Raw genomic sequence first — 24,886 nt, 5'->3', positions numbered from 1 at the left:
TAATTAAAGTGTTAAAATAAAATTGTATTTTAATTTCTATCAATTTACTTGAAATATATAACGAGGATACGTAGGTTATTTTGAAAAAATATGACCGTCAAACTCATCCAATTTTTTTCACGGCATACTAACAGAAGTGTGATATCAAAAATTTCCTAAAATTGGCCCCGAGAGTTTGCCTGTTTTAGCTTCTGTAGGGGAGGCTGCCAACGCGGGCGTGCCTCTACGCGATGCGAGTTGGCCCGGACGAGAATTGCGCCATGTGTGGGATTCACCGAGAAAGTATAGCGCACCTTTTCTTCACGTGCAGGGCTGCAAAGGAGATCTGGCGAGTGCTGGCAACAAGCCAAGGATGGGGTGACGAGTTGCCAGCCATGTTGACGGAAGATTGGATCACCACGTCCTGGAAGGCATACCTGGAAGAGATTCTAGAATGCAAGGCAATAATAGCATGGATGCTTTGGAAGCTGTGCAACGTGAGGGTTTTTGGAGGCGCTGAGATGCATGTTGACATGCTAGTTCGGCGAGCAGTCTAACTCGCTAAGGACTATGCAAAGCAAGGCCGGCCAAGTTCCACTTCGGCGAGGCCGCAGGTGTCAAGGTGAACACACCCAGCGGAGGGGTGGATCAAGGTCAACGTGGATGGCGCTTTCTCCGGGGTGGATCGGCTTGGAGGGGCAGGGGCTGTAATAAGGGTCGCGGACGGTACCTTGGTAGCGGCAGCGTGGGAACCGTCTACCGGCGAGTCGTCACTACGAACCGAGGGGCACGCCCTCCAGTTGGGACTGTGACTTGCTGCGGGCTACACCATGGTGGAGGTAGAATCCGACTCATTGGAGTTAGTTTGGAAAAGAGTCAGCTGTCCGTGGGAAGTTAGGGGATTAGTTGCTAAGTGCCGCGTTACTCAATTCTTTTGTAAATTGTCGCCTGAGTCATATAAGGCGAGAGGGGAATGGCCAACTGGGCGGCCAAATGTGGAAAGCGGGGTCTGGGGTCTGTTAGGCTTGGGCCGACAGACCCTCTCTATGTAAACTGGTTTTGGAGGAGGTCGTCATCCCGGCAAGAGGATAGGTCAGCCTAATATGGGGTGTCAGGTTAAGATATAAATTTAGACTTGTATTATAGCCAAGTACGTGCACGACTACTACAAGTCTCTTGTGAGTCCATGTCTCTATATATATATATCCTTGATATTAATAGATACGAATTCAGACATGTATCATAGCCGAGTCCGTGTAGGGCTGGTACAAGCCTCTCTTCTCAGAGTCCACGTGGAGGACGGACACCATGCTGCTGTCGAGAAGCGAAAGCTCGATGACTACAATTCTGCTACTTCTTCGAGAGTTCAAATGCGGAAGAAGGGAAGCTGTATTTAAATCTAATTTAGTTATTAATTATCTATCAATTTGATTGAAATATATAATGAGGGTATATAAGTAATTTTGGAAAAATATGACTAACTCAATTTTTCTCACGGCACACTAAAGTGTGTCATTAAAAATTTTCCAATATTTACGGGATATGGTAACCTAAAAAGAATCTCAGCTCAATTAACCTTGGTATTAATAGATATAAATCCAGACTAGTATTAAAGCTGAGTACGTGAAGAACTCTTATGAGTCCATGTCTCTCTATATATCCTTGATATTAACAGATACGAATTCAGACTCTATCAGAGCCTCTATATATCCTTGATAATAACAGATACGAATCCAGACTCTATCAAAGCCGAGTCCGTGCAGGACTGGTACAATACTATCAGAGCCGAGTCCGTGTAGGACTGGTACAGTACTATCAGAGCCGAGTCCGTGCAGGACTGGTACAAGCCTCTCATGTCCTAGTCGACGTCTATATATATATATATATATCCCGTCGACCTCAAGAACAAGAATAGACCATGGAGAACGGACACCATGCCGCCGCTGGGAAGCGAAAGCTCGATGACGACAATTCTACTACTTCTTCGAAGAGTTCAAAGGCAACAAGCAACGGCAGCACATTTAACCAGCCTTATCCAAAAGGCAACATGTTCAAGGGCCTCCTCCGCACCATGGTCGACCTCGGCGTCCAACGCCCGGTCTGCGTCCTTCGCAAGAAGCTATCGGGGAGCGACGTGAGCCCCGACGAGAACCGCCTCCTTTTGCCGAAGAAGATGATGAAGGATAAGCTACTGGAGCTTCTGACGCCAGAGGAGAGGGCGAGGGTCGACAACGAGGTCGGCGAGCAGGTGGCGGTCATCGACAGGGGTTGCGGGAGGTATAACATGACGTTAAAGTATCTCATGAACGGCAAGGAGAGTTACCGCATCATCGGAAAAGGGTGGTCGAGGTTCGTGGCGGCGAACCGGCTCGAGGCCGGACAGACTCTGGACGCGTGGGGGTTTCGGTTGGCCGGAGAGGGAGAGGAGAGGAAAGGAAAGGTTCATCTTGTGTTTCTAATTTATGATGATGAGGAGGAAAAAAATGAAGAAGAAGAAGAAACAGTGACTGCGGAGCGTGACTATGAGAAAGCAAAGGACGTAGCAGAGGAGGATCGGATCGAGTTACATCCTTTGCATGGTTGGAATGTTCGCTTGTGAGCTCACTAATTAATGTCCACAGGTTTTAATTCTTTCATTGTTTCATTATTTCTTGTCACGCTACTATGTATCATATTTTAACATTTTGAAAAAAAGAAGAAGGAACTTTATAAGTCAAATCAAGTTGCACCCTTTAATTAAGGGAATCACAAATACTTAAATATTCTCCATGGAAATCTTTAACCGCTATTAACTTGGTTTTCAACCATTAAGGAATTAAATGCTTAGGTTTAAATTATATTGGTGTCTGTTAAAATTGGGACAAAACACTAGGAATATATATATATAAAGAAAATATAGGTCTCCTTTAATTGGTATATAAGCTTTTCTCAATTATAATTTAACTTCCCCTCGATTCTTAATTACTCTAATGAGATTAAAGAAGTCCTAGGCCTAGATAAATGATATATTGGCTCATGTTTAGTTTCTCAAACCGAGTGGCTGGGCTTGGGCTAATTGCGCAACTAAAGATTAAAATGGACCTGGGCTTTGTGGCTCTAACCATGATGCACCAATTCTAAACTGAATTATCCCACGAGGGAGGAGGAAAAGAAAAGAAATACTAAATTGTCATAATATCATCTATTTCCATCCTATCCTTCTCCTGAATGGATTGCTTCACTATCATCCAAGTGGGCTGGAGAGAGAGAGAGTGTTTATGCTGGATAAGAATCACCCGTCACCACTGAAACCCTAGATTCCAAGCGCAACCTTCTTCAACACGACAAGTTTCCATTAACACTCTGAAATGACTTTTCTATCCTCACAGTAATCCACACCAATTAGAATTGAAACCTAATAGTGACGAAATTATATTCGTATCTATAAATATATCGATAGTCAACAGACGCATCCATAATCGTTACGATTTGCCCTATTTTCATAGATATAATACGGACCAAAATCGGATTGGATTTTATCGGATCCGTTGTTTACGAAATCAAAGGGCTAAAGGGTCCACAAGAGCAGCAATTTTCTTCCGGGTCGTTTGGTGAGAATGGAGTTCACGCTATGTTGTACCCTTCGTTGTGAAAGGCATCGCATGGCCTGTCTCTTTTTGGACTTTGGACTTGGGACATTGCAAATGGAGACAAATGGAGTAATAAAAACACTTGCGAATTTTGTCACAGTCGACCATTTCCTCCATCACCCTTCGTGGGCTTTTCTGAGTCAAGATGCAGTGGACAATGAGGCATTAAATATGCGGCACATATATTAGTGTTAAATTAGGTCATAGATAGCAATAGAAGATATTCACCGGTAACGCCTTATATTAATTAATTAGTGAGAAATTTATTGGTCGTAGAGAAATTAAGAAAGCCGAGGTCTTCATACTTAACTGACAAAATAATTAGTCAAAGGGTTAGTGTTTGATAGATTTTGTATTTAAAACACTATATGTTTATGAGTTTAGCTATATATGATTAACATAATTGTTTAACTTGTGAATGAGATATTAATCTTGTGTTAGTGCATATCCGATGGTGCTTCGTCGGCGCACAATAAAATCTGTCTCGACTTTTATTTATTTGAAATATTTGTAATGTAAACTAAGGTTAAGAAAATAAAACTTTGTGACCAAAATCACCTATGATACTAAGAAATTACTTAGGTTCCTTTATGATGCATATTTTACACGATGAAACTTTACACTCTTACAATATGGAATATTTTTGTATAATAATTTTTTATAATAACTCTCTAAATCTTTTTTAGTATATAATAGTTTAGAAAGTTATTATATAACAAAAAATATGTTTAAAAATTTATTGTAAAAAATGATGATAATTCAAGTAGGGAAAAAGAAAATTATTCCTAAAATTTATTGTATTAACTGTCGATTAAGAAAAAAAATTAATCGAATAAGATGCATGAGAACTTTATGCATCACCGACTCAACTTCTTGCATTAGCTTTTCCCTTCATCTAAGTGCACTTTTATAGTTTTGAGTTAAATTAATATTTCCCCTTACTTTGGATGAAAATCACTATATCATTTTAAACCCTATTTTTGCCCTCTTGAACTTTATACTAAGTTGCAATTATTATTTTTTTTTTCTTTCTAGGTAACAGTATCCATAACTTTTTAACTTTAAAAATATTATTATTCTGAATATGGTATCACTAATCACCCAGAACTTTGCATTTGGATATCTTTATATAAGAATTTCATCATCTTTGTTAATGACATTTGATGCAAATCAGGTCAGATCGAATCACATCAAAGGGAGATTATACTTAATGGATTGAGTTTAATTATCTTATTTGGTATTTAGTTTAGTTAGAGTCTTAGCAGGTTAGAATTTTATTTAATTAACTAAATTCAACTTTGTACAGTTTTGAAAAAATATTCGCAGAATATTCTACACATATCCAAATAATATTAAATTAGTTGGATAAGGTCGCCAACCTTTAAATCTACAATTTTGATATTCATGACTTCTCCAGATTCAGAATCTACGAAAAAGATTAATTCGAGAAGATAAGGAAGACTAGTTTTGTTAGTTTGTTAGGGTTTTAATTTAGGATTTATTAGAGTTGTTTAATTTAGTTGATGAGTTCCTAGGGTGAGCCTCTATAAATATAAATATGTGAATGAACCCTAATTGGAGTCTAATGATAATGATGATGATTATGATGTTATTAGAATTGGCTTTAGCCTTATTTCCTTCTCTACTTGACTCTAGCCATTGATGCCCTTTCCCACCTCCATTCTTCCACCGCCCAAGTTTTTGGTCGGTCTCTTGCACAACAACTTCTTCCTCTCTCCTTTCACATTAAGAACTAATTCTAGCACCCATCTAGCTATAGGAGGGCTATTAAGCTAGAATCCAAGTTTCAGAACAGTTGCGAATCGGATTAGGCCAGTTTATAACAACATTTGCAGTTGCAATCAATCTAAAAGCTCAAATATTTATAGTTGTTGTTCAGCTAAAAATTTAACTGGGCATAGTGGTAAAAAAAAAAAAAAGCAATTCAAGAGAGTAACAAATTTTTTGTCTAAATATAATGGATAAAATATATTAAACCCTTATAATTTCCTGCATAAATTGAAGCTGAATTCTAATTCAAGATAATTAAATAAATTTAAGATAAAAATCTAATTTTGCAGCCTGTGTCACGTTATCACGTTTGAAACTGGAAGAATTGAAGCTAAAAAGAAAGTGTCAAATAGTTAGAATGAGAGAACTCATGTCTTCCTAGTACCCTAACTCACTTCACGGATGATTTGGTGAACCTTTTCTTTTCCCCCCAAAGAAAGAAGAAGAAAGTTTTCTGAGTCATTTTCGATGACAATTTGAAACAATCAATCAATTTGATCCATACGCTACATAAACGAATTCACGAATGGCACTATTTTCCATGATATTGACATAGTATTGTTCAATGAAAGTAATTGCAGGACATTTCTTCACTGTTTTTTTTTTTCAATAGATAGATAAAATGTAGAATTCCATGGCCAAATTCAACTAAGTGGGGGGTATGAAGGCAAAACTATGATAAACAATGGAACATCTTCATCTTGTTTTAACTCCTCTCCCAAGTCGTGTAATTTTAATCAATACAATAATATGCACTAATTGACTAATCCACATAGCTCGGCTAATTGTCTTTCTTATTTCATCCAAATTATATACTTAAAAAGGTCTAAATCATCAAAAGATAAAGCAAGGAAAATACCCTCACAAGAATCTAATATCAGCGCATCATCCAATTATTTTAAGAGTATGAGAAGATCAAATATTATTGGTTAGTAAAAAGGGGTAATCTAATGGTTATACACACAATTACTTAGAGCTTTGAGAGGTGTATGCCAATAGTTTTTTGGAGTGGTATTATGACATGATATAAAATATAAGAAGGGGAGATAGGATAATATCCTGAAATAAGCTTCGGTTCTTAGTCCAAATACAAATAGACTAAACAATTAGTTCGGAGTATCACTATGTAATACACAAGTACTCGTGTAGAAAAAAAAGAAAGAAGAAGAACAGAGGAAATGGGATATCGACCCTAAAGCAAATCTCTCTCTTGGTCTATCAAAACTATCCTATATAGGAGAAACAGTTGTAAAAGATTTGGACTAAGATCGCTTATCAACAAAGAGTCGGCGTCCTACGGCTTTCATAGGTCAGAAAAGATTTAAACTAATGTTGCTTGTCAATTAGTGCTAGAGAAGCGTAGGGAGAAGGTATAGATAGATACACACTGTATATACAATATAAATTATATAAATGTACAAAAACAAAATGCAGGGTATTTACCAATATGATCCCTATCTGGACGCCCAAGCTCTGAATACTTTGACATTCTACTTGTCATTCTATAGTTATGATTAAAATAAAATCGCTATTTTTTTTTAATTATACATGATAAAATAAATAAGAAACTCTTCCAGCATTCAAATCAAACGGTCATGGGGATGGGTGGAGCACCCATCACCAATATATATATATTTAAAAAAAATATTAAACTTCCAATTTAGCAATCAGCCCACCACCCTTCCCCCGAATCAAATCCAACGGCTCCAATCGCTCTCCCTATCCCCTCCCCCTCCGTGGTGGATTCGGACTCGTTTCCTGTTCCCAAATCACCCCGCCCCGCCCAGTATCAAATTCTTATACGTATTCACAAACCTCCAATACACGTACAAAATATAAATATATACAATTCTAGACTCCATTTCTCTACTGTCCATGGGCAGAGACGCTGCCATATGCTGCCAAATATCCTATCTGACCGTTAAATCTCCACCCTTCCTCCCTTATCACGCCCACATCTCTCCCCCCTCCCACTTCTTCCTCTATCCTTCTCCTCCTATCCCTTCCTCTCCTGTCTATCTATCTATCTATCTAACTCCAATGCCCGCTTCCTCTTCCTCCTCCTCTTAGCCTTCTTCTCCTATCCAGAAGTACTCTAAATTAGAGCTAGCACAGCCGGCCAAGACCAACGTCAAACTCAACTCCTCTCTTGCGGTAAGCCTTCCCTCTAAATTTATTCAGCTCTTCTTTATGCTTTCTTAACTAAATTCTTGCAACTTAGTGGGTTCTCGTGTATTTAATTATATTAATATCTTAGCACCGCCCGTTTTGTTTGTCAAAACCTTATCCTTTTGCTCCATAACGTTAAAGCTAAAAGACTTCCACTACCATGGCTCTCTATATTAACCAATTCCAATGGTGTGCTGATTAGCTACCGGCCGTGCGAGAAGAATGGCGCCCAAGGGCGGCCGCGGCAAGGCCAAGGGCGAGAAGAAGAAGAAGGATGAGAAGGGTAACTCTAAAAACTCTCCCTTCTTACTCTCTCTACTTACAATTTACTATTAGATTTTGCCTAACTCTCTCTTGGTTTTTTTTTTGTTTTTGTTTTTGTTTTATATATAAATAAAAAGTTCTCCCTGTGGCCATGGACATCACCGTAAACCTCCCTGACGACTCCCATGTCGTTCTAAAGGTCTGGTTAATTTTCTCCTCTCTTTTCTCTTGATTCCAAGTGTTAAATTAACTAATGCTTAATGAGTATAATAAGAACAATACGGAACAAAGAGAGGATGCATCCAGGAAGGAGGAATGGATTCGTATCTAACTATTGGCGTCCTCCCATGTTTTCCCCGCGAGTTTTGAGATTAATTGTACTACTGCATGTTCGTCATTAAACGGAGCTGCCCATTTGTTTTGGAGCTCATATTGATCACAGCCGTATACTCCTTCGTGCAGGGCATTTCGACGGACAGGATTATCGACATACGGCGATTGCTGTGTGTCAACACCATCACTTGTGCCATCACGAACTACTCACTTTCCCATGAGGTATACTGCTACTTAAGTCCTAGCTAATCTCACAGATTCTAATCTTATATTAAGTATCATCTATCAAGTTTCTCCATGGAAATATTGGGGGCTAAGTGGTTGCATTGATGGGAACATTGGGAGTGTTATGAGCCGTCGATTTTGGCCGTGTGACAGATGATGGGGACAAGAGAAATGAAGTGGTGGGATGTTGTTTTCTCGGGCTAATGATGCTTTAGTTTGAGGTCGTATCACGTTTAAAGTGCCAAATTTTATTAGATGGACATGGGATGAATGACTAATATGTGGCTGGGATTTACTAGTGAGATGGTTTCTTTCAGCGAAAACAAAATCACAGTGTGAGAATGAAATGGAGTCCAATCGAATATACTTTTTTGCTTAAAATTTTTGAACCAATTAATTATCTAACAAAATGAGATTAAATTTAATAATAATCTCTATGCTTAGCGTTTATTAGGATATCACTTCTTATTAGCGGCCTCATTCTGTCCCGCATTTGGCTCCAATTGCTGGATTTATTTATGCATAACATTTCTTGTTATCGAGATACTAAACTAACACTGAAGCTTAATTCCATCGTCTCCAGGTCCGAGGGCCAAGATTGAAGGACTCCGTCGACGTGTCCGCTTTGAAGCCGTGCGTTCTCACCCTGGTCGAAGGTAATTGGTTCTTCAAGCGTTTAAAATAATATAATATTATGAGTAGTAGTTATTAACATAAGAACAACCTTTCCCTCTCTTCCTCGAAAGCAGAGGACTACGGCGAGGATCATGCCGTCGCGCACGTGTGCCGCCTCCTCGATATCACCGCTTGTACCTCCTGCTTCGGCCCGCCCCCGCCCCCTCCTCCACCTCCTTCCCCCACCACCGCCGCCTCCCCCACCGCCGGCGACAAGAACTCCGCCGCCTCCACCGCGTCCCCGGCCGTCCCCGGTGGAGGGAGGCGGAAGGCCTCGCCGGAGAGCAATCGCCAGACGCCGCCGGCGAAGGAGTCGAATGTAGACATCGAAGCGGAGATGAACGGCGCATGCCCTCGCCTCGGCGCCTTCTACGAGTTCTTCTCCCTCGCCAACCTCACCCCTCCCATCCACTGTGAGTCCAGTTTTTTTTTTTTCGCGGCCCAATTTCTTTGCAATATATCCTTTTATTTTTTTTAAACCAATAACAATAAATGCTTCGGATTATTTTTTGTTATTTTCTTGCAGTCATAAGACGAGTAACCCAGCCGCGGCAAGATGAGAAACGCTCGGATGATCACCTCTTCTTTTTCGAGGTAGATCAATTGTTCTCTCTCTTGAATTCTTAGGGTTTTGGTGTTCTACTATGAAGTTGTTATGAATCAATTGTGATTAAGCATTTGTTGAATATCTCTAGGCCAAGCTTTGTAATGGGAAGTTGGTGGTGGTGGAAGCTCGCAAAAAGGGCTTCTATAGCTTGGGGAAGCAGCGGGTGCTGTGCCATAATCTCGTAGATCTCCTGAGACATCTCAGTAGAGCGTTTGATAATGTTAGTGCTCTTCCTTACGTGTAGATGGACATTACCGCAGTATGGTTTTGAATTCTAATATGGAAAGGATTTGTGTTTTGGTTTCAGGCATATGAAGATCTGATGAAGGCCTTCTTGGAGCGTAATAAGGTGTGTTATTGGCCAAACTATCTGACGTGAATCTATTTTATTCTATCGGTTTACATTCTCAATTTCTTCAAATTCTAGGTTTGTTCAATTGTATCAAACAATGCCATTAGTTATTTGCAAGTTCATTTGTCTCTTTTCCGATTACATATGTTTCGATTCCATTGTCGCCTTGATCATCTGTGTGTGTGTGTTTAGAAACTTCTTTCTCGTCTAAAATCCACCACAATAATCTCCAGGGACTGTCATAACAGTTTTCTAAGTCAATGAATAATGAATTGGCATGTAGATTAATGGGCATTCTTGATGTGCTCATCATTGTAATAACTTGGAGCATTTGTTTGATCAAATTCTTTATTTTTTTCTTGTTGCACTTGATTTCATTCAGCTGTAGGTCAATTAAGAATTGATTCTCTTTTGCAGTTTGGGAATCTTCCCTTTGGGTATCGAGCAAATACATGGCTTGTTCCTCCCATTGCTGCCCAATCACCATCAACATTTCCTTCTCTTCCAGCAGAGGATGAAACATGGGGAGGCAATGGAGGTGGTTGGGGAAGGGATGGCAAAAGTGATATGATGCCTTGGGCCAATGAGTTTATGTTACTCACATCCATGCCTTGCAAAACAGCAGAGGAGAGGCAAGTTCGTGACAGGAGAGCTTTCCTACTGCATAGCCTTTTTGTAGATGTTGCAATCTTCCGAGCCATTGCAGCTATAAAGCATGTGATGGAGGGAGATAACAGAATAAATCAAACTGAGACAGATGAAGTTTTGCACTTTGAGACGGTGGGGGATTTTAGCATCACTGTCACCAAGGATACTTCTGATGCAAGCTGTAAGTTAGATACTAAAATAGATGGGAGTAGAAATATAGGGATGGACTCGCGACATCTTGCAGAAAGAAACCTATTAAAAGGAATCACTGCAGATGAAAATACAGCTGCCCATGTATGACACATTCTTAAACTTATATCTTTTTTCAACATATTCTAGTAATTTTGTCTTACAATGATGAATAATCCGTGTAATTACATAACAAAGGATTAAGTTCTAGGCTTTCTACTGCAGGATATTGTCACCCTGGGTGTTGTCAATGTGAGATATTGTGGTTACATTGCAGTTGCCAAAGTCAATCATCATGACAAAGGCAAAGTGGATTTTCCTTTGCAACCTGTCGACATCAAGGATCAGCCTGAAGGGGGAGCTAATGCTCTCAACATTAATAGGTGCTTAACTGATCTCATTAATGATTGCTTCTAGTATCATCGGACATCAGATAAGAAAACTATCATGTAGATTTATTCTGTTTAAATGGCTATTGTTTTTCCAGTTTGCGGATGCTCCTTAATAAAAGCTGCACATCGGGAGAGAAAAGGACATCAAATCATGTACCGAACTCAAAGCATGAGGAACTAGCTGCGGTACAAGATTTTGTTGAGAAGTTGTTGAAAGAGAGCCTCACAAAGCTTGAGGAGGAGGACGTCAGCTCCAATTTTTTCATGAGATGGGAACTTGGTGCCTGCTGGATACAGCATCTGCAAGATCAGAGCAATGCAGAAAAAGATAAGAAACAGGAAGGAGAAAAAGATAAAAAGCAAAATATTGAAAAGGCTAAAAAGGAAACAAGGATTGAAGGGCTTGGGAAGCCTCTCAAAATTCTCAAGAATTCAAAGAAGTTGACTGATGCAAGTGATAAACTATCATCATCGGTTGACAGTAAATTGTCTGATGAAATGGCTAGCAGTGAAAGCCAAAAATCCAAGTTGCCATTTTCTGAACCTCAAGGAGAAAGTAAAGTAACTGAGAGTTTATGCGTGCTTAAAGATTTGTTACCTGATACTGCATTTACACGTTTAAAAGAATCAGAAACAGGACTTCATATGAAGGTGAGCATCCATGGCAAATTATGTTTTCTGTGGAATTAATCACTTTTGGGTTTATGTTTTATAGTGTTCAGAAGTTTTCTTAGAGATTGAGCATTCTGATTAGGGTTTATTGGTAGTAAGGGAAGTCTTTAACCTTATGCGGTTATGCCTGAATATCTGGTCTATTGAACACGTTGAATAATTTTTATTAACTCATTATTTTAACACTTAGTCAGATGCGTCTCATAGATTTTCCTCCACCTAGAAACTAAAATAGACTAAGATTTAATGACTTACCCCCAATTATGAAGATGACTATTTTCGAACAAGAAGCACCTATAAGTGATTGCAGCATAGATTATCATTCCTTTCCTTACCTCTTTGTATAATTACCCATTATTCTAAATTAAGGATTTGGAACATTGTACTGTGTTCCCTTTTGAAGGGAAGAATAACATTTTGTGATCAACAGTCTCCACAGGAATTAATAGAGATGGCTCTGAAATATTATGATGAAGTTGCTCTTCCAAAGTTGGTAAGCCTCAATATCACAGTGGTGCATATTTTTTCTTTGAAGGTTCCTCTTCAGAGGTGTGAGGACTGACCGATGAAGTGTTTCAGGTTGCAGATTTTGGTTCACTGGAACTTTCACCTGTTGATGGTCGCACTCTAACTGACTTCATGCACACAAGAGGCCTTCGTATGCGCTCTCTTGGGCAAGTTGTACGTTTCTTATCTTGACCATCATACCTCTATCTAAACCAGTTGTAATCTCTTTTTCTGTGATATGTGATGCTGATCTAATTATTATGTACTGTGGTTAATTTCTATTAGGTCAAGCTTTCTGAGAAGCTTTCACATGTACAGTCCCTGTGTTTACATGAGATGATAGTACGAGCTTTCAAGCACATTCTTCGATCTGTTATTTCTGCTATTTCAGATGCTCAACAGCTGGCAATATCAATTGCTGCAACACTCAACTTGCTCCTTGGAATTCCTAATTCTGGAGTACTGGAAAATACTCCTAATTTTCATCCCCTCGTGTGGAGATGGTTGATAGCATTCTTGAAAAAGAGATATGGGTGGGAGCTTACAGGAACAAATTATCGTGATGTTAGGAAATATGCAATTCTGAGAGGACTATGTCATAAGGTAACAATTGCACCTTAAAAATCTTAGTACTATTTGTAACAGTAACTTACACCTCCCTTGTGTTTAGGTGGGTATTGAGTTGGCGCCACGCGATTTTGATATGGATTCTGCATTCCCATTTCAAAAACTAGATATTATTAGCCTGATACCGGTGCACAAAGTAAGGATTGCAAACTTCATGATGATTCTAGTGCTCTGTTGACAAGCTAACTTAAATATACATTTTCTCATGCCTTTTCTTTTATATTACGGCAGCAAGTCGCATGCTCATCTGCAGATGGACGACAACTCTTGGAGTCTTCAAAAACAGCTCTTGACAAGGGCAAACTTGAAGATGCAGTCAATTATGGCACAAAGGTAATTCTAGATACAAGCCTTATCCTGTATTGCTATGGACCTATTTCCTATTTTTTATCGCCTTATACAAAAGTTTATATGAATCCAGGCTCTTGCTAAGCTCATAGCAGTATGTGGTCCTTATCATCGGATGACAGCAGGAGCATATAGCCTTTTAGCTGTTGTTCTTTATCATACTGGAGATTTTAACCAGGTACTTCTTTTTAAGTCCTGATCTATGTTACAGAGCAATGATCCTTTGATATTCTGAAGCATCTGTAATTTTTATAGATTTGGAATTTTAGGTGCTAAGATAAGAGATTTATGTGTTACCAATTTTCATGGTAGTATCAATTTTATTAAAGAAGACTAAATATAATGCTTGCATGGTTCAGGCTACAATATTGCTTGACAAGCAAGATGTACATTTGAACCGATATTAATGGTAAGTTAGCAAGGGTTATGCAATTTATGCTAGAGAAAATGCAGAAGAGGCACTAGTGTAACAACAAAGCGTGTAGAACAACTGACTAGTTTAGAAGGTACTGCTATTTATAACAATGATCAAGGGAAGACTTAGCATGAGAGGTGATCATCTTTATAGTGAAGGACATGGAATGTGGTTCTAGGCCTTATCTACATGGATGAACATTGTGAGGAAAGAATTAAGAAAAGTTGAAATGTGATGAAAGTTGCTTTTTCTTGGAGTTGCATGGGAATATTCTAAATCTGAACAGTGAATGCGTTAAATAGAGAAAGTTTGATGATCATTTTAAATTAACCTTCTCCTGCCTATATAAACTTAGTTGAAATAATATTTTAATTTCCAGGCCACAATATATCAACAAAAGGCTCTTGACATAAATGAAAGGGAACTTGGGCTGGATCATCCTGATACAATGAAGAGTTATGGGGACCTTGCTGTGTTCTATTACCGACTCCAGCATACAGAACTGGCTCTTAAGTAAGTTGCATCTTTACTAAAATTTTGTGTATTGGTATTAACGATTCTCATCATTTCCAGATTGAACTGCTTCTTGTTTTGCTCATTTTTTCCTTTAATAATTAGCTTATTTAATAAAGAAATCTAATTTCTTTGTTGAAGTGGCTCAAGAAATTAATGGTTGATATTGTTCAGAAAGGCAATGCTGTCGTATACATTTTACTTGGTTATGGTATCTATATATTCCTTCATGATTCAATTGCTCACTGACTGTGAAACAGCTAAATCTGATAGTTATAACAATGCTTATGAGATCCTACATCCCTAATTTAAATTATTAATTCATGCTTATAAGATTCAATTGTCCTTTATCTTTCTTTCACCCTGAAGTATTGCTATCTGGATACATCTATGGAATTCTCTTGCATGTTAGCAGTTCCTCTATTTCATCAATTTGGAAAAACAAACTTTAGTAGCATAAAGCAGATTAATTATTTCAAACAGTAAGATCTTTTCTCAAAGAAGCTTCCTATAGTTTGGAGGGTATATTTTTTAACCAAGTGTTGGGTGAATGAGCGGTACAAGAAGGTTTGCTTTTAAGTGAATATTCTCCCTTTCCTTTATACAGAGTGGTAATTACTTAGTGAGCAGACAGTACCGGTTACTCTTGGCAATTTAGTTTAAACTTTAAAATACTTAGATAAGAGGTTTCAGGGTATGTTAAAAAGTGCACTGAGTTCATGGTTTCTCTTTCTTATCACTTGAATAGCTCATCAGCATATTTTGAGGACGACTTGGCTCCACATTATTTGAAGAAATTAAAATTATTGAGTAGAGTGATTTTTCAGTAAATTTAGATTACCATATGTAGATAAATAAGAAAGATTCATAAAGAAACAGATTCTCAAGGAAATTACCAATGCTTTTGTAGGATTGCTTGAGCAGAAAAGTTATACAAATTGCCGAGAAAATATGTTATGACCTCTAGTTTCTCTTGCAGGTAAACAATTGAATAAGGATTAACTACTGTTCCTTACAGCCATATCTGGTTGAACTCTAAAGTTGAAATTTAAGTACATCTATATGTAGTTGTATTTTCTTTTTCTCTGATGAGAACAAGTTATTTTTGTTGCATATCTCTGGTTCTCTTCCTGACTGATTCATGTAAATTTTAGTTACTTGCTATTTTCCTATTCTTGTTCATGGCTAGTAATAATATGTGCATATGCCATATAGTTTTTGTTTAATGCAACATTTTATAATAGCCAGGAATCAGGTGAACCATAAGAATGATTTTATAGTTCATTACCATCTTTTCATTAGACTTTTTGATGTAAATCAGGTATGTGAAGCGAGCATTGTATCTTCTTCATCTTACTTGCGGACCATCTCATCCAAATACAGCTGCTACATATATCAATGTGGCCATGATGGAGGAAGGCTTAGGAAATGTACATGTAGCACTAAGATACCTGCATAAAGCCTTAAAATGCAACCAGAGGTTACTTGGCCCCGACCATATTCAGGTGTCCATCTGTTCTTATACTTCAAGTTTCTCTCTGATTTCTGTTTCCTTGGTTGTAGAATAACAGCTGCTATTTGTCCATGTATACTTTTTGATTAAAATTGTGTGTTTCACTATTCACAATTCATACTTTTGGTCTGGCTGCTTATCAATAGTAAGAAAGTTGCCATATGAGAAATCCAGTTGACATTCCTGTCTTCTGTGATTTTTTGGTTGTTGAGCAGTGAAGGTATCAAGTTTTGCTTATCCTACTAAAATACACATGCTTTATTTGCAATTTATTGTCTTGTGATGTACCTTGGACAAGACGAGAAGGTCCTACGATAATTTTTTTAATCTTTCTCCGTTGTCTAAACTATTTTCATCCCTATAAGACTTTCTTGAGCACATGCTCCTGGGTTGCATGAGCATAGAGCAAGGAGGTAAATTATTCTCGCTGATGGACCTCATAACTTTTAGGCCAATCCCTTCGGTTCTCTGATTTTGTTTGGTCCAGAAACTTGGCAGTACTTTCTATAAGGTTGATGTAAGATTTAGAATTGGTCATCAAAATCTAGTATCTACTAATTGTTTTGGAGCTTTCTCATCTTTAAGTTGTGTTCTGGCGGATCCCATATTGTTGGGAAAAGGCTCCCTCATGATTGCTGCCTTTTGGTGTACTTATTTCTATTTAAAATATCACATTTCTGATATATTTGTTTCTGTTATATGTGAACTTCAGACTGCAGCAAGCTATCATGCTATAGCCATTGCACTTTCATTGATGGAAGCATATCCTTTGAGTGTTCAACATGAACAGACTACCTTGCAAATTCTTCGAGCGAAGCTTGGTCCTGATGACTTGCGGACTCAGGTAACAGTATTGTAAATTTTTGTGGATAATTTGTTTATTACCCTTTTTCTCTATCCCATTTACTTTTTTTTTTTTGGAAAGACATCCCATTTACTTTCTTACTTTATCTGTTTAAAAATATTTGTCATTTTTTTGGTGATGTTCAAAGGATGCTGCTGCTTGGCTTGAATACTTCGAATCAAAGGTCATCGAGCAGCAAGAGGCTGCCCGCAATGGTACTCGGAAACCTGATGCATCCATTGCTAGCAAAGGCCATCTAAGGTATGGATGTTGTTTATATGATTGGATCAATAGCCATTACTAGAGAGATCTTACTCTATCTCCTATGGCTTACTAATTTCTGGAATTTTTATTTGATCAGATGTTAAAAGTTTTTTTTGCTCTGATGCAGTGTTTCTGATCTTCTTGATTACATAAATCCCAACCAAGATGTCAGAGGAAGAGACTCTGAGTTGGCAAAGAGGAGAAACATAGGTGTCAAGGTGCATAGCTGCGTTGTCTTTCCATTCTATTCCTTCTTTTGAAGATAACCATGGTTAGAAAGTATGCCGAATATACATGATGACTTAGATCAATAGGCTGATGATTCTTATAGTTTCATTTGTCTCTGACAGTAAATCAAATGCAAAGATAGGTGAGAAGGATGAAAATAGTATATTGCTAAAATTGTAAGCATGTGAATAGAGTTTTAGGTGGAGCCAGTACCAGTTGAGGAGTTGGCGTCAGTGTATATTTTGATAATTTCAGTTGCTTGACTGATCCTAGTAGGTATTAGCTCCAACAGGTCATGTAATTAAACCAAAAAGGACGAATGGATTTAATTCTTTTTTTTTATGAAGCTGGGTAAGCGCTACAATATTATTTGCTCTTCTAGCCCCTAAACTTCTTATGGACGTCGCTTCACTTGGCTCTATATTTTTCCTCTTTTATTGTCAAGTTATTTATATTATTTTGTTATGTTATTATAGGATATATTATGGAAACTATTTACAAATTGCTTAGGTTCTCATTTCTCACAGACTTATTATCTAGAGAACTAAATTATATATTGTTTTGACAATTGTTAATATCATATAGTAGTTTGTTTCTCAGGACTTTACATGTTGAATAATTATAATCAGTTGTGTTCAAAAAGCAAACACTGTATTGACCTTATATTGCTAGGTGTTATTCTGTAGATCTCTTTGTAATATAGTAATATAATGACATTCTATATAGTGAAATTAATAAACAGTTCAAACTAGGAAGGGTTGACATTTCCATACTTCAAGCATTTCCATATGTGATACCTTACCGGATACTATACTATCTTTTATTCCAAGTAGTTGTGGAAGGTTTTATTTATTCTATATGTTGACAAATATTATAGAGCATTATATATGGATATGAAGGAGACTGGATTTAGACATTTAGAGTTTCATGCCATAATGGCAACTCTTATGCTCTATAGTTAATATTCTAGTGCTTTCCATTTCTAGTAACTAGTATAATATTTAGAACAATTTATGAATGGTAGATGGATTTTGCTGACAATTAAATTGGAGCTGCATTTGGATTTATACTGTTACACATTAATACAACAATTTGTCAATTAAGTAAGATACAGATGCACATACTGGATTCTCTTAGACACATAGGCATGTAAATATGTAACATCCTTAGCGTACCATATCTTTACTTAGCAAAATTTTCCATGGGCATGAAATGGATTTGTTTGACTCACAGATATTATACTTTTTAATTCTCTCACTGCTATAAATTTGATATTTTATGCTGTTTAAGACTAACTTTTCAGTTTGAAACTCAAAATTGCAGCTTAAGTGATGTTTTCAAAATTTTAGTACATTTTGTTTTAGGTTTCACTATTTCTTATGTGATGATGAGTCAAAACTTTTATTCCTGATTAGGCAAAAGTGCATCCTTCTCAAATGTTGAATGTAGAAAGTTCTGAGGCATCTTCCAAAGACTCCAATGCATCAATTTCAGATGAAGAAAAACCATTCACTGAACCTGTATCTGGCCAAGATGAGAATAGCATGGGTACTTCAGATTTTGAGCCTAAAACTGAAGTTGAACTCAAGGAGCAGGTAGCATCTTCTGAGCAACCTGTAGGAGTGACTGAGGAGAAGCTGACTTTTGCTAATGAAGTGGTGGGAGAGGTAAGCGCAGAACCAGAAGATGGCTGGCAGCCTGTTCAAAGGCCTAGATCAGCTGGAAGTTCTGGAAAGCGACTTAAGCATCACCGACCAAATACTAGAAAGGCTGATGATTATCAGATTTATGATGTTCCACCTGAGACTACTCAGTCTAAGCCAAGGTTTTATTATTCAAATAGCCGCTATTACTTATTGAAGAAGCGGACTGTAGTTCCTGGAAACTACACTGATCATCCACATGTGAAAATCCAGCCACCCAGTGCTAAATTTGGTCGGAAAATATATAGGGCTGTTACATATAGGGTCAAGTCAGTAACTTCATCTACCGAGGCAACTGATAATTCTAGGAATGTTGGTGAGAAAATGAATACTCAAGTGGAATCTCTGGTGACACACTTAACTGTTGACAGTACTGCACCAAAAGTTCAAAGGGAATGTGAGTTGGACAACACTATGATTGCAAACCTTGGAAATGTACCATCATATAAAGATGTTGCACTGGCACCTCCTGGAACAATTACTAAGATTCAGATCCTAAGACCTAAAGATGATGCACCACTGAATCAAGAATTGCCGAGTAAAAAACATGAGCAAAACGCAGATCTGTCAGTGGCTAAAGATCATGCAGAAAAAGCAACTTTTATACTAGATTTAAATGATTCTAGGCAAGAAGATAACTGTTGTCAGGGAGTGTCATTGCACTCAAAGGAAATGAAAATTGCTGAGAAGGAAGAACAAAGCCAGAGAACTGATGAAGATGTTTCATTGGAGTTGCCTTCTCTAGAGACTGAAGTAGCTTTACCTGGGAGCAAGTCAACTGGTATTAATTTTGGCGATCATGCATATGGTGAGGAGAGCCAAAAGGTGATACAGATTAATGAGTTTGGTGATAACATTGAATCTTTAGAATCTGCAAATGGAAAAACTGAGTGTGCAAATGATGAATCTAAAGGGGGATATCTTGAAGAAGTTTCATCCAGCAGCATTGAAACTAAAACCAATCCATTCTCTACAGCAAATCAAGATGATCTTGATAATGTGGACATCCCTGAAAGGTCTGGTGGCAGTGATCCAAAGACAAAGTTGCTGTTGAACACCACTGATGGGAAGGACATCCCTAATAAGAAGTTGTCTGCTGCTGCCGCACCATTTAACCCATCTCCTACAGTTGTCATCAGCCCTGTTGCAGTAAGTGTTGGTCTTCCACCAACTGGTGCCATTCCCACAGTTACGCGTTGGCCTGTGAATGTCACTCTTCACCCTGGACCTGCAGCTGTAATGCCAGGTGCACCTCCTATGTGCACCTCTCCGCACCATCCATACCCTCCTTCCCCTCGGCCACCTAATATCTTACATCCCTTGCCATTCATGTATCCAACATATGCTCAGCCTCAAGCAGTTCCTAACACCACATTTGGCATGAACAGCAATATGTTTCCCGCAAATCATTATGCATGGCAATTCAATATGAATCCAAATGCATCTGATTTTCCTCCGGGATCCATGTGGCCAGGATGTCATCCAGTTGACTTCTCTGTTATGCCACCAGTTATTAATCATATTCCTGAATCTCAGTCGGAAACACCTGCACAGACCAACGCTGCCAGTGTGAATTCAATACCTTCTCTAGACAACAAGACTGCAGAAGCAGTCAATAAAGAAGAGGGTGTCGAGGAACATGCACTTGTGGAAAATGACAGTATGTCTGCTGATAACCATCCAGCAGATGAGCAAGAATCTAGAGAAAGTCATCTAAAAGAAGCAGCAAAAATTGAACTGAAACCTGAGATACTCCTTAGAGAAAACACACAGGACAGTGGTGAAAGACGTGTCTTGAGGAATAGTACAAAGTACGAGGGCAATGGCAGCTTCAGCATATACATAAAGGGCAGAAGTCGTCGGAAACAGACTCCCAGAATGCCTATAAGCTTGCTCAATAGGCCATATGGATCACATTCTTTCAAAGTGATTTATAATAGAGTAGTCAGAGGAAATGATGAATCCAGGTCAACCAATGTAGCATCTGGTGAAGATGTCATTGCCAGCAATGCATAAGCACATAATGCAGATTCTGAGGGCAAAACAAAGTACAAGTGACTAACTCTATTATGACTGGAGGAATTGGATCACCTTCTTGATTTGATATTCTTCAATCTTCTAATATTCTGGCAAATGAATTAAACACAGAAATCTACGCATATAGCCTTCTGAAAGCAGATGTTCTCCCTTCATTGTCCAGGTAGTTAACTCTTTCTATCCATCAAACAGCAAAGAATTTCAAATTCTATAATGATATTCTGCTCGAAGGATATGGCTCCAATGACTAAATGACAAGGTTGGATTTAATTAGCATTTTAGATCTAACTCAACTGTAGATGATATAGTGTTCAACCTTAAGTTTTCTTCTAATATGGAGAATACTGCAAAGCAATTTGAATTTTCAATTGCTGCTTAAAATAATACCTGGCTGTATTTGCAACAATAGAAGAATCTAGATCATTAAGGGTGGGGTTATTACCAGAATTTCATGGTCACAGAGGAGAGGAATGGTCAAATAGATGGAATTGCAAAATAGGAGATTTGAGGCTAGTTAAACAATGGATGAATGCAGATAAGAAAGGAAGTACATATATTTCAAAGAAAAGAAAAAGATTCACAAGGTGACAGGAAACAAAATGAAGTGTTCAGAGAGCATCTGAAATGGCCAATCTGTAGGTTAGAGTGAACTCGTTCATTGTAACCAATCTTATCTAAATGGTTTCTCATTGCTAAGAATTGAGGTATTTGAAGTAATAAGTCAATTAAGGTGACCATCCTAGTGCAAGATTCTAGGTGTGGTACAGATGCAGGGATATTTGCATAAAAACATAATGACAATTTATTCAGCTCTTTTTTGGCATAAAAATCTATACTCACTTCTGTTGCACCAATATCCTTTTATGTATTGGCCCTTCAAAGAATGGCTTGGGCCTCTGAAGCAAAAGGGAAACATCTTGTTTGCTTTGAACTGAAGCAATGGAATTGTTGGGTGTGATTTCAAATGAGAATTTCGCAAGCTAGTGTAACAATGTCTCATCTAAGCATGCATGATGTAGGTTCATTCACGGTGATGTGCTGGTGCATTTGATAAAGAGGTTTGATTAATACCAATCAGATATATGCTATAGTATGAGGAATCATGTATTTATCAAACTTAAGATGGTTAACAATGCCAGGTCATCGAGAAAGGAGCATAATAGTAGTTTAGGATCAAAACATACCACATCTGCAGTGATGGTCATAGAGAAAGAAAGTATAGAGTCAGATGGAAGGGGTAAGACTTATGAATAAGACTGCCATGGGGGATAGGAGTACCCCGTTCCTGTTTAAAGTACTATAAAGAGTTATAGCAATGTTATTGATATTTTGACATATGGGTTAAGCTTGGCATGCTAGTTGCAAGTTGGCATTTTTAGGTCATCTTGATTGCTCAAATATAAAAAGTTGTGTTTTAGAGCTTTATAATATCTAACTTTTCCTTAAGACTTCATAATCCTTTAAATATTTGGTCTATTGCTGTATAAAAGCATTTAAAAGGGCTTTGTGTCGTCTATGTCAGTTTACTTGTTATGATTCTTGTATTTATATTTTATATATACCCTTAATATTTATGTGAGATCATGAAGTCTGATAATCGTCATTGCTCTGTTTGCATTGTCAACATAATTTACTTTTATGTTATCTAAGATAAATAACTTGTCTTCCCCATTTTATTGTACTAGCTTGTTTTTAAGCAATGTGTCATTTGTTGATTGATTTTGAGGACATTTTACTTGGAAGATTGCAAAGAAATGTGGATTTCGAAAATGATTTGCAGTCAGGCATAGCCTTTTTGTCGAATCCTCAGTTGGTAGATAAAGCCATTTGAGCAAGTAAAATTTTTCACATGGTTTATGCTTTTTTGTAGTTATTTTGGTAAGTAATATTAGGTTAGTAATGTACTTTTCCCTTTTTCAGTCAGTTCTGATATTCATGGTCTATAAATCTATAGCTAATAATTTGTTCGAGGGTTTATTCCATAGTATGTTCACCGATGCCTTCATTATGGTCACTACCATCTTTTACTGCACATCGTATCTTCTGCATTCTTTTCCCTGCTTCTTGTTACCCTTAAGACATATTCCTGTTTCAATGACATTAGTTCTTTATGCAGGTCACCATCTCTAATATTATCTTTGAAATCGGCCTCATGGGCCACTGGAGTTCATTTAAATAATGTACGTTTACTTCATCATTGTTGCCATTTAAATTATGTTGTAGCTAGATTACTTTCGATATGAGAATTTACTGTTAGATGTGTGTCCATACATTTCAGGCTGCGTCTCATATCATTAGAGACTGAGTGCACAAATAGTTGATTGTTGTTCAAGAGTGTTCATGCCACCATCACACTATGTTTTAGGTGCTTTGAAACAATATAATGATACTTCATGCAATTTTGCACGTTGGACTTGCCTATGATGAAACTTATTGCCCACAATTGTTGACTAACATTCCATATTGGGAATCATTTCAGGAGTTGTTAGTTAAGTTCATAATTCCGCCTTGACCAATAGTTTATCCTATGGTTTATACGCATCCTCTTTTTTCATTTTCTGTCATAATTTAGTCATGCAATTGCCATGGCAGATTTCCTGCATCCTTTCATCTTCTTTGTTTTTGTGCATTTTGGGCCTTGGGTGTGTGTTCACAATGATCAATTGGGTCCAACCAAGATCTATAAGCATAGAACTGATTTGGAGATAATGCATGATTGACGATATTAACTGTCAAATTAGCATCCTAAACTCCTAGTTGTAATCTCAGAAATTATGCTGCATGTATTCTCAGCTTCTCTTCTGTTACTGCATTGCATGTATAGGTGCCTCACATGCATATCTATGTAACCACATCCTTGTGTTTTCTCTAGTTCTCTACTGGAGCACTGTTATATATTTCTCTGCAACTCCAGAATAGCTAGATTCGAATAATTCATGGCTAAAAATATTGTTATTCAACAAGTAGCTACATATTCTACAGAGTGTTGTGATGCTTCATACAACTCAAGCTCTCATTTGTTTATGCCTCATGATTTATTTTCAAGGTATAATGCTTATATATTGACTATTTGGACTATAATCTGTCATTGGATTTCATTTTTTCTCGTTATTTTTGTGCAGGTTCAATTGCATACCAGCAAGAGTTGAGACTTAAAAAAATAAAGTCGGAATGCGGGAGTAGGAGGTTTAATTTTTATAAACTTAATTAGGTTGGATTGAGTGACCAATTTTTCCTCTACTTGATAGACTAATAAAAGGGTCAACAATTTTTCCTTTCCATAATTGTGTCATGTATGCTACTGAAAAAGATATTGTTCTAAGATTTTGATCTCAACGATCTTGCTTATCTAAATGTAATCATTATTTTTTTCAAACATTTTTCTCCCGGTCAGCATACTTGTAGAGGCTACTCAAATATATGTTTTTCTTTTCCTCTTTTTGAGTGACATATCACATATGCTGGGATAGTTGAGGGAAAATGTTGGATTTCTAACTACTTTTGATGATTGATTTGGATATTGCTTTCTTATCTCTCTCAAAGAAGGATATTAATGTCCCTATCCTTCTTTTTTTTTTTTTTTTTTTTTTGGTTGAGAAGATACGTTCTTGTGGTGTTTCCAGGTTGAAACAATTTGAACTAACTGGCAGTAATTTTAAGTTGTTCTAGTCAAACTATCACACATGGTAGAGATCCATAGATTCTGGTTGATCACTGGATCTATAGTTTGTATGCAATTGAACCGTTTGCTGTAGTATTCCTTGTTTCCTTTACAACAATGGTGGTCAAATTAGGATTGGATAATTTCATCTTACTGCGTTTTTTCCTATGGATAATAGCCTACTAGGTTCTTATAATAAGAACGATACTTTGGCATCTGGATGAGAAGGCGTCGCTGTGATCGAAGATTAAACGGAATACGATGGACAAATTATGTGAACCATCACAATCCACATAGGTGT

The 24,886-nt window shown here is 37.6% G+C and overlaps 2 protein-coding genes across 3 annotated transcripts; both read left to right on the top strand.

The window, feature by feature from the left end:
* Positions 1–1,292: 1,292 nt before the first annotated feature.
* LOC140769385 (uncharacterized) lies at positions 1,293–2,633 on the top strand. The gene has a single exon (XM_073110084.1). It carries the CDS (start codon positions 1,898–1,900, stop codon positions 2,576–2,578), a length of 681 nt encoding a protein of 226 aa, XP_072966185.1. The 5' UTR covers positions 1,293–1,897; the 3' UTR covers positions 2,579–2,633.
* A 4,715-nt stretch (positions 2,634–7,348) lies between these two features.
* On the top strand, positions 7,349–24,361 carry LOC140768662 (protein REDUCED CHLOROPLAST COVERAGE 1). 2 transcript variants are annotated; one of them, XM_073109017.1, is made up of 26 exons: positions 7,349–7,553; positions 7,771–7,851; positions 7,970–8,031; positions 8,295–8,387; positions 8,974–9,046; positions 9,140–9,478; positions 9,592–9,659; positions 9,761–9,892; positions 9,980–10,021; positions 10,442–10,966; positions 11,087–11,244; positions 11,349–11,904; positions 12,356–12,418; positions 12,505–12,606; positions 12,718–13,035; positions 13,103–13,195; positions 13,291–13,392; positions 13,481–13,585; positions 14,202–14,335; positions 15,657–15,840; positions 16,561–16,692; positions 16,841–16,953; positions 17,084–17,174; positions 18,600–21,087; positions 23,041–23,104; positions 24,047–24,361. In XM_073109017.1, the coding sequence occupies exons 2-24, from the start codon at positions 7,791–7,793 to the stop codon at positions 20,901–20,903; spliced, it is 5,850 nt and encodes a 1,949-aa protein (XP_072965118.1). In that variant the 5' UTR covers positions 7,349–7,553; positions 7,771–7,790; the 3' UTR covers positions 20,904–21,087; positions 23,041–23,104; positions 24,047–24,361. The 2 variants fall into 2 exon arrangements, with proteins under 2 accessions (XP_072965118.1, XP_072965119.1); XM_073109018.1 differs by lacking the exon at positions 23,041–23,104.
* The last annotated feature ends 525 nt before the right edge of the window (positions 24,362–24,886 follow it).

Source organism: Typha angustifolia, chromosome 10 (genome assembly GCF_048772165.1).
Source record: "Typha angustifolia cultivar Huaian chromosome 10, ASM4877216v1, whole genome shotgun sequence".
Classification (NCBI taxonomy): Eukaryota; Viridiplantae; Streptophyta; class Magnoliopsida; order Poales; family Typhaceae; genus Typha; species Typha angustifolia.
The sequence above is the reverse complement of the archived record's forward strand: the minus strand, read 5'-3'. Positions and strand labels throughout refer to the sequence as shown.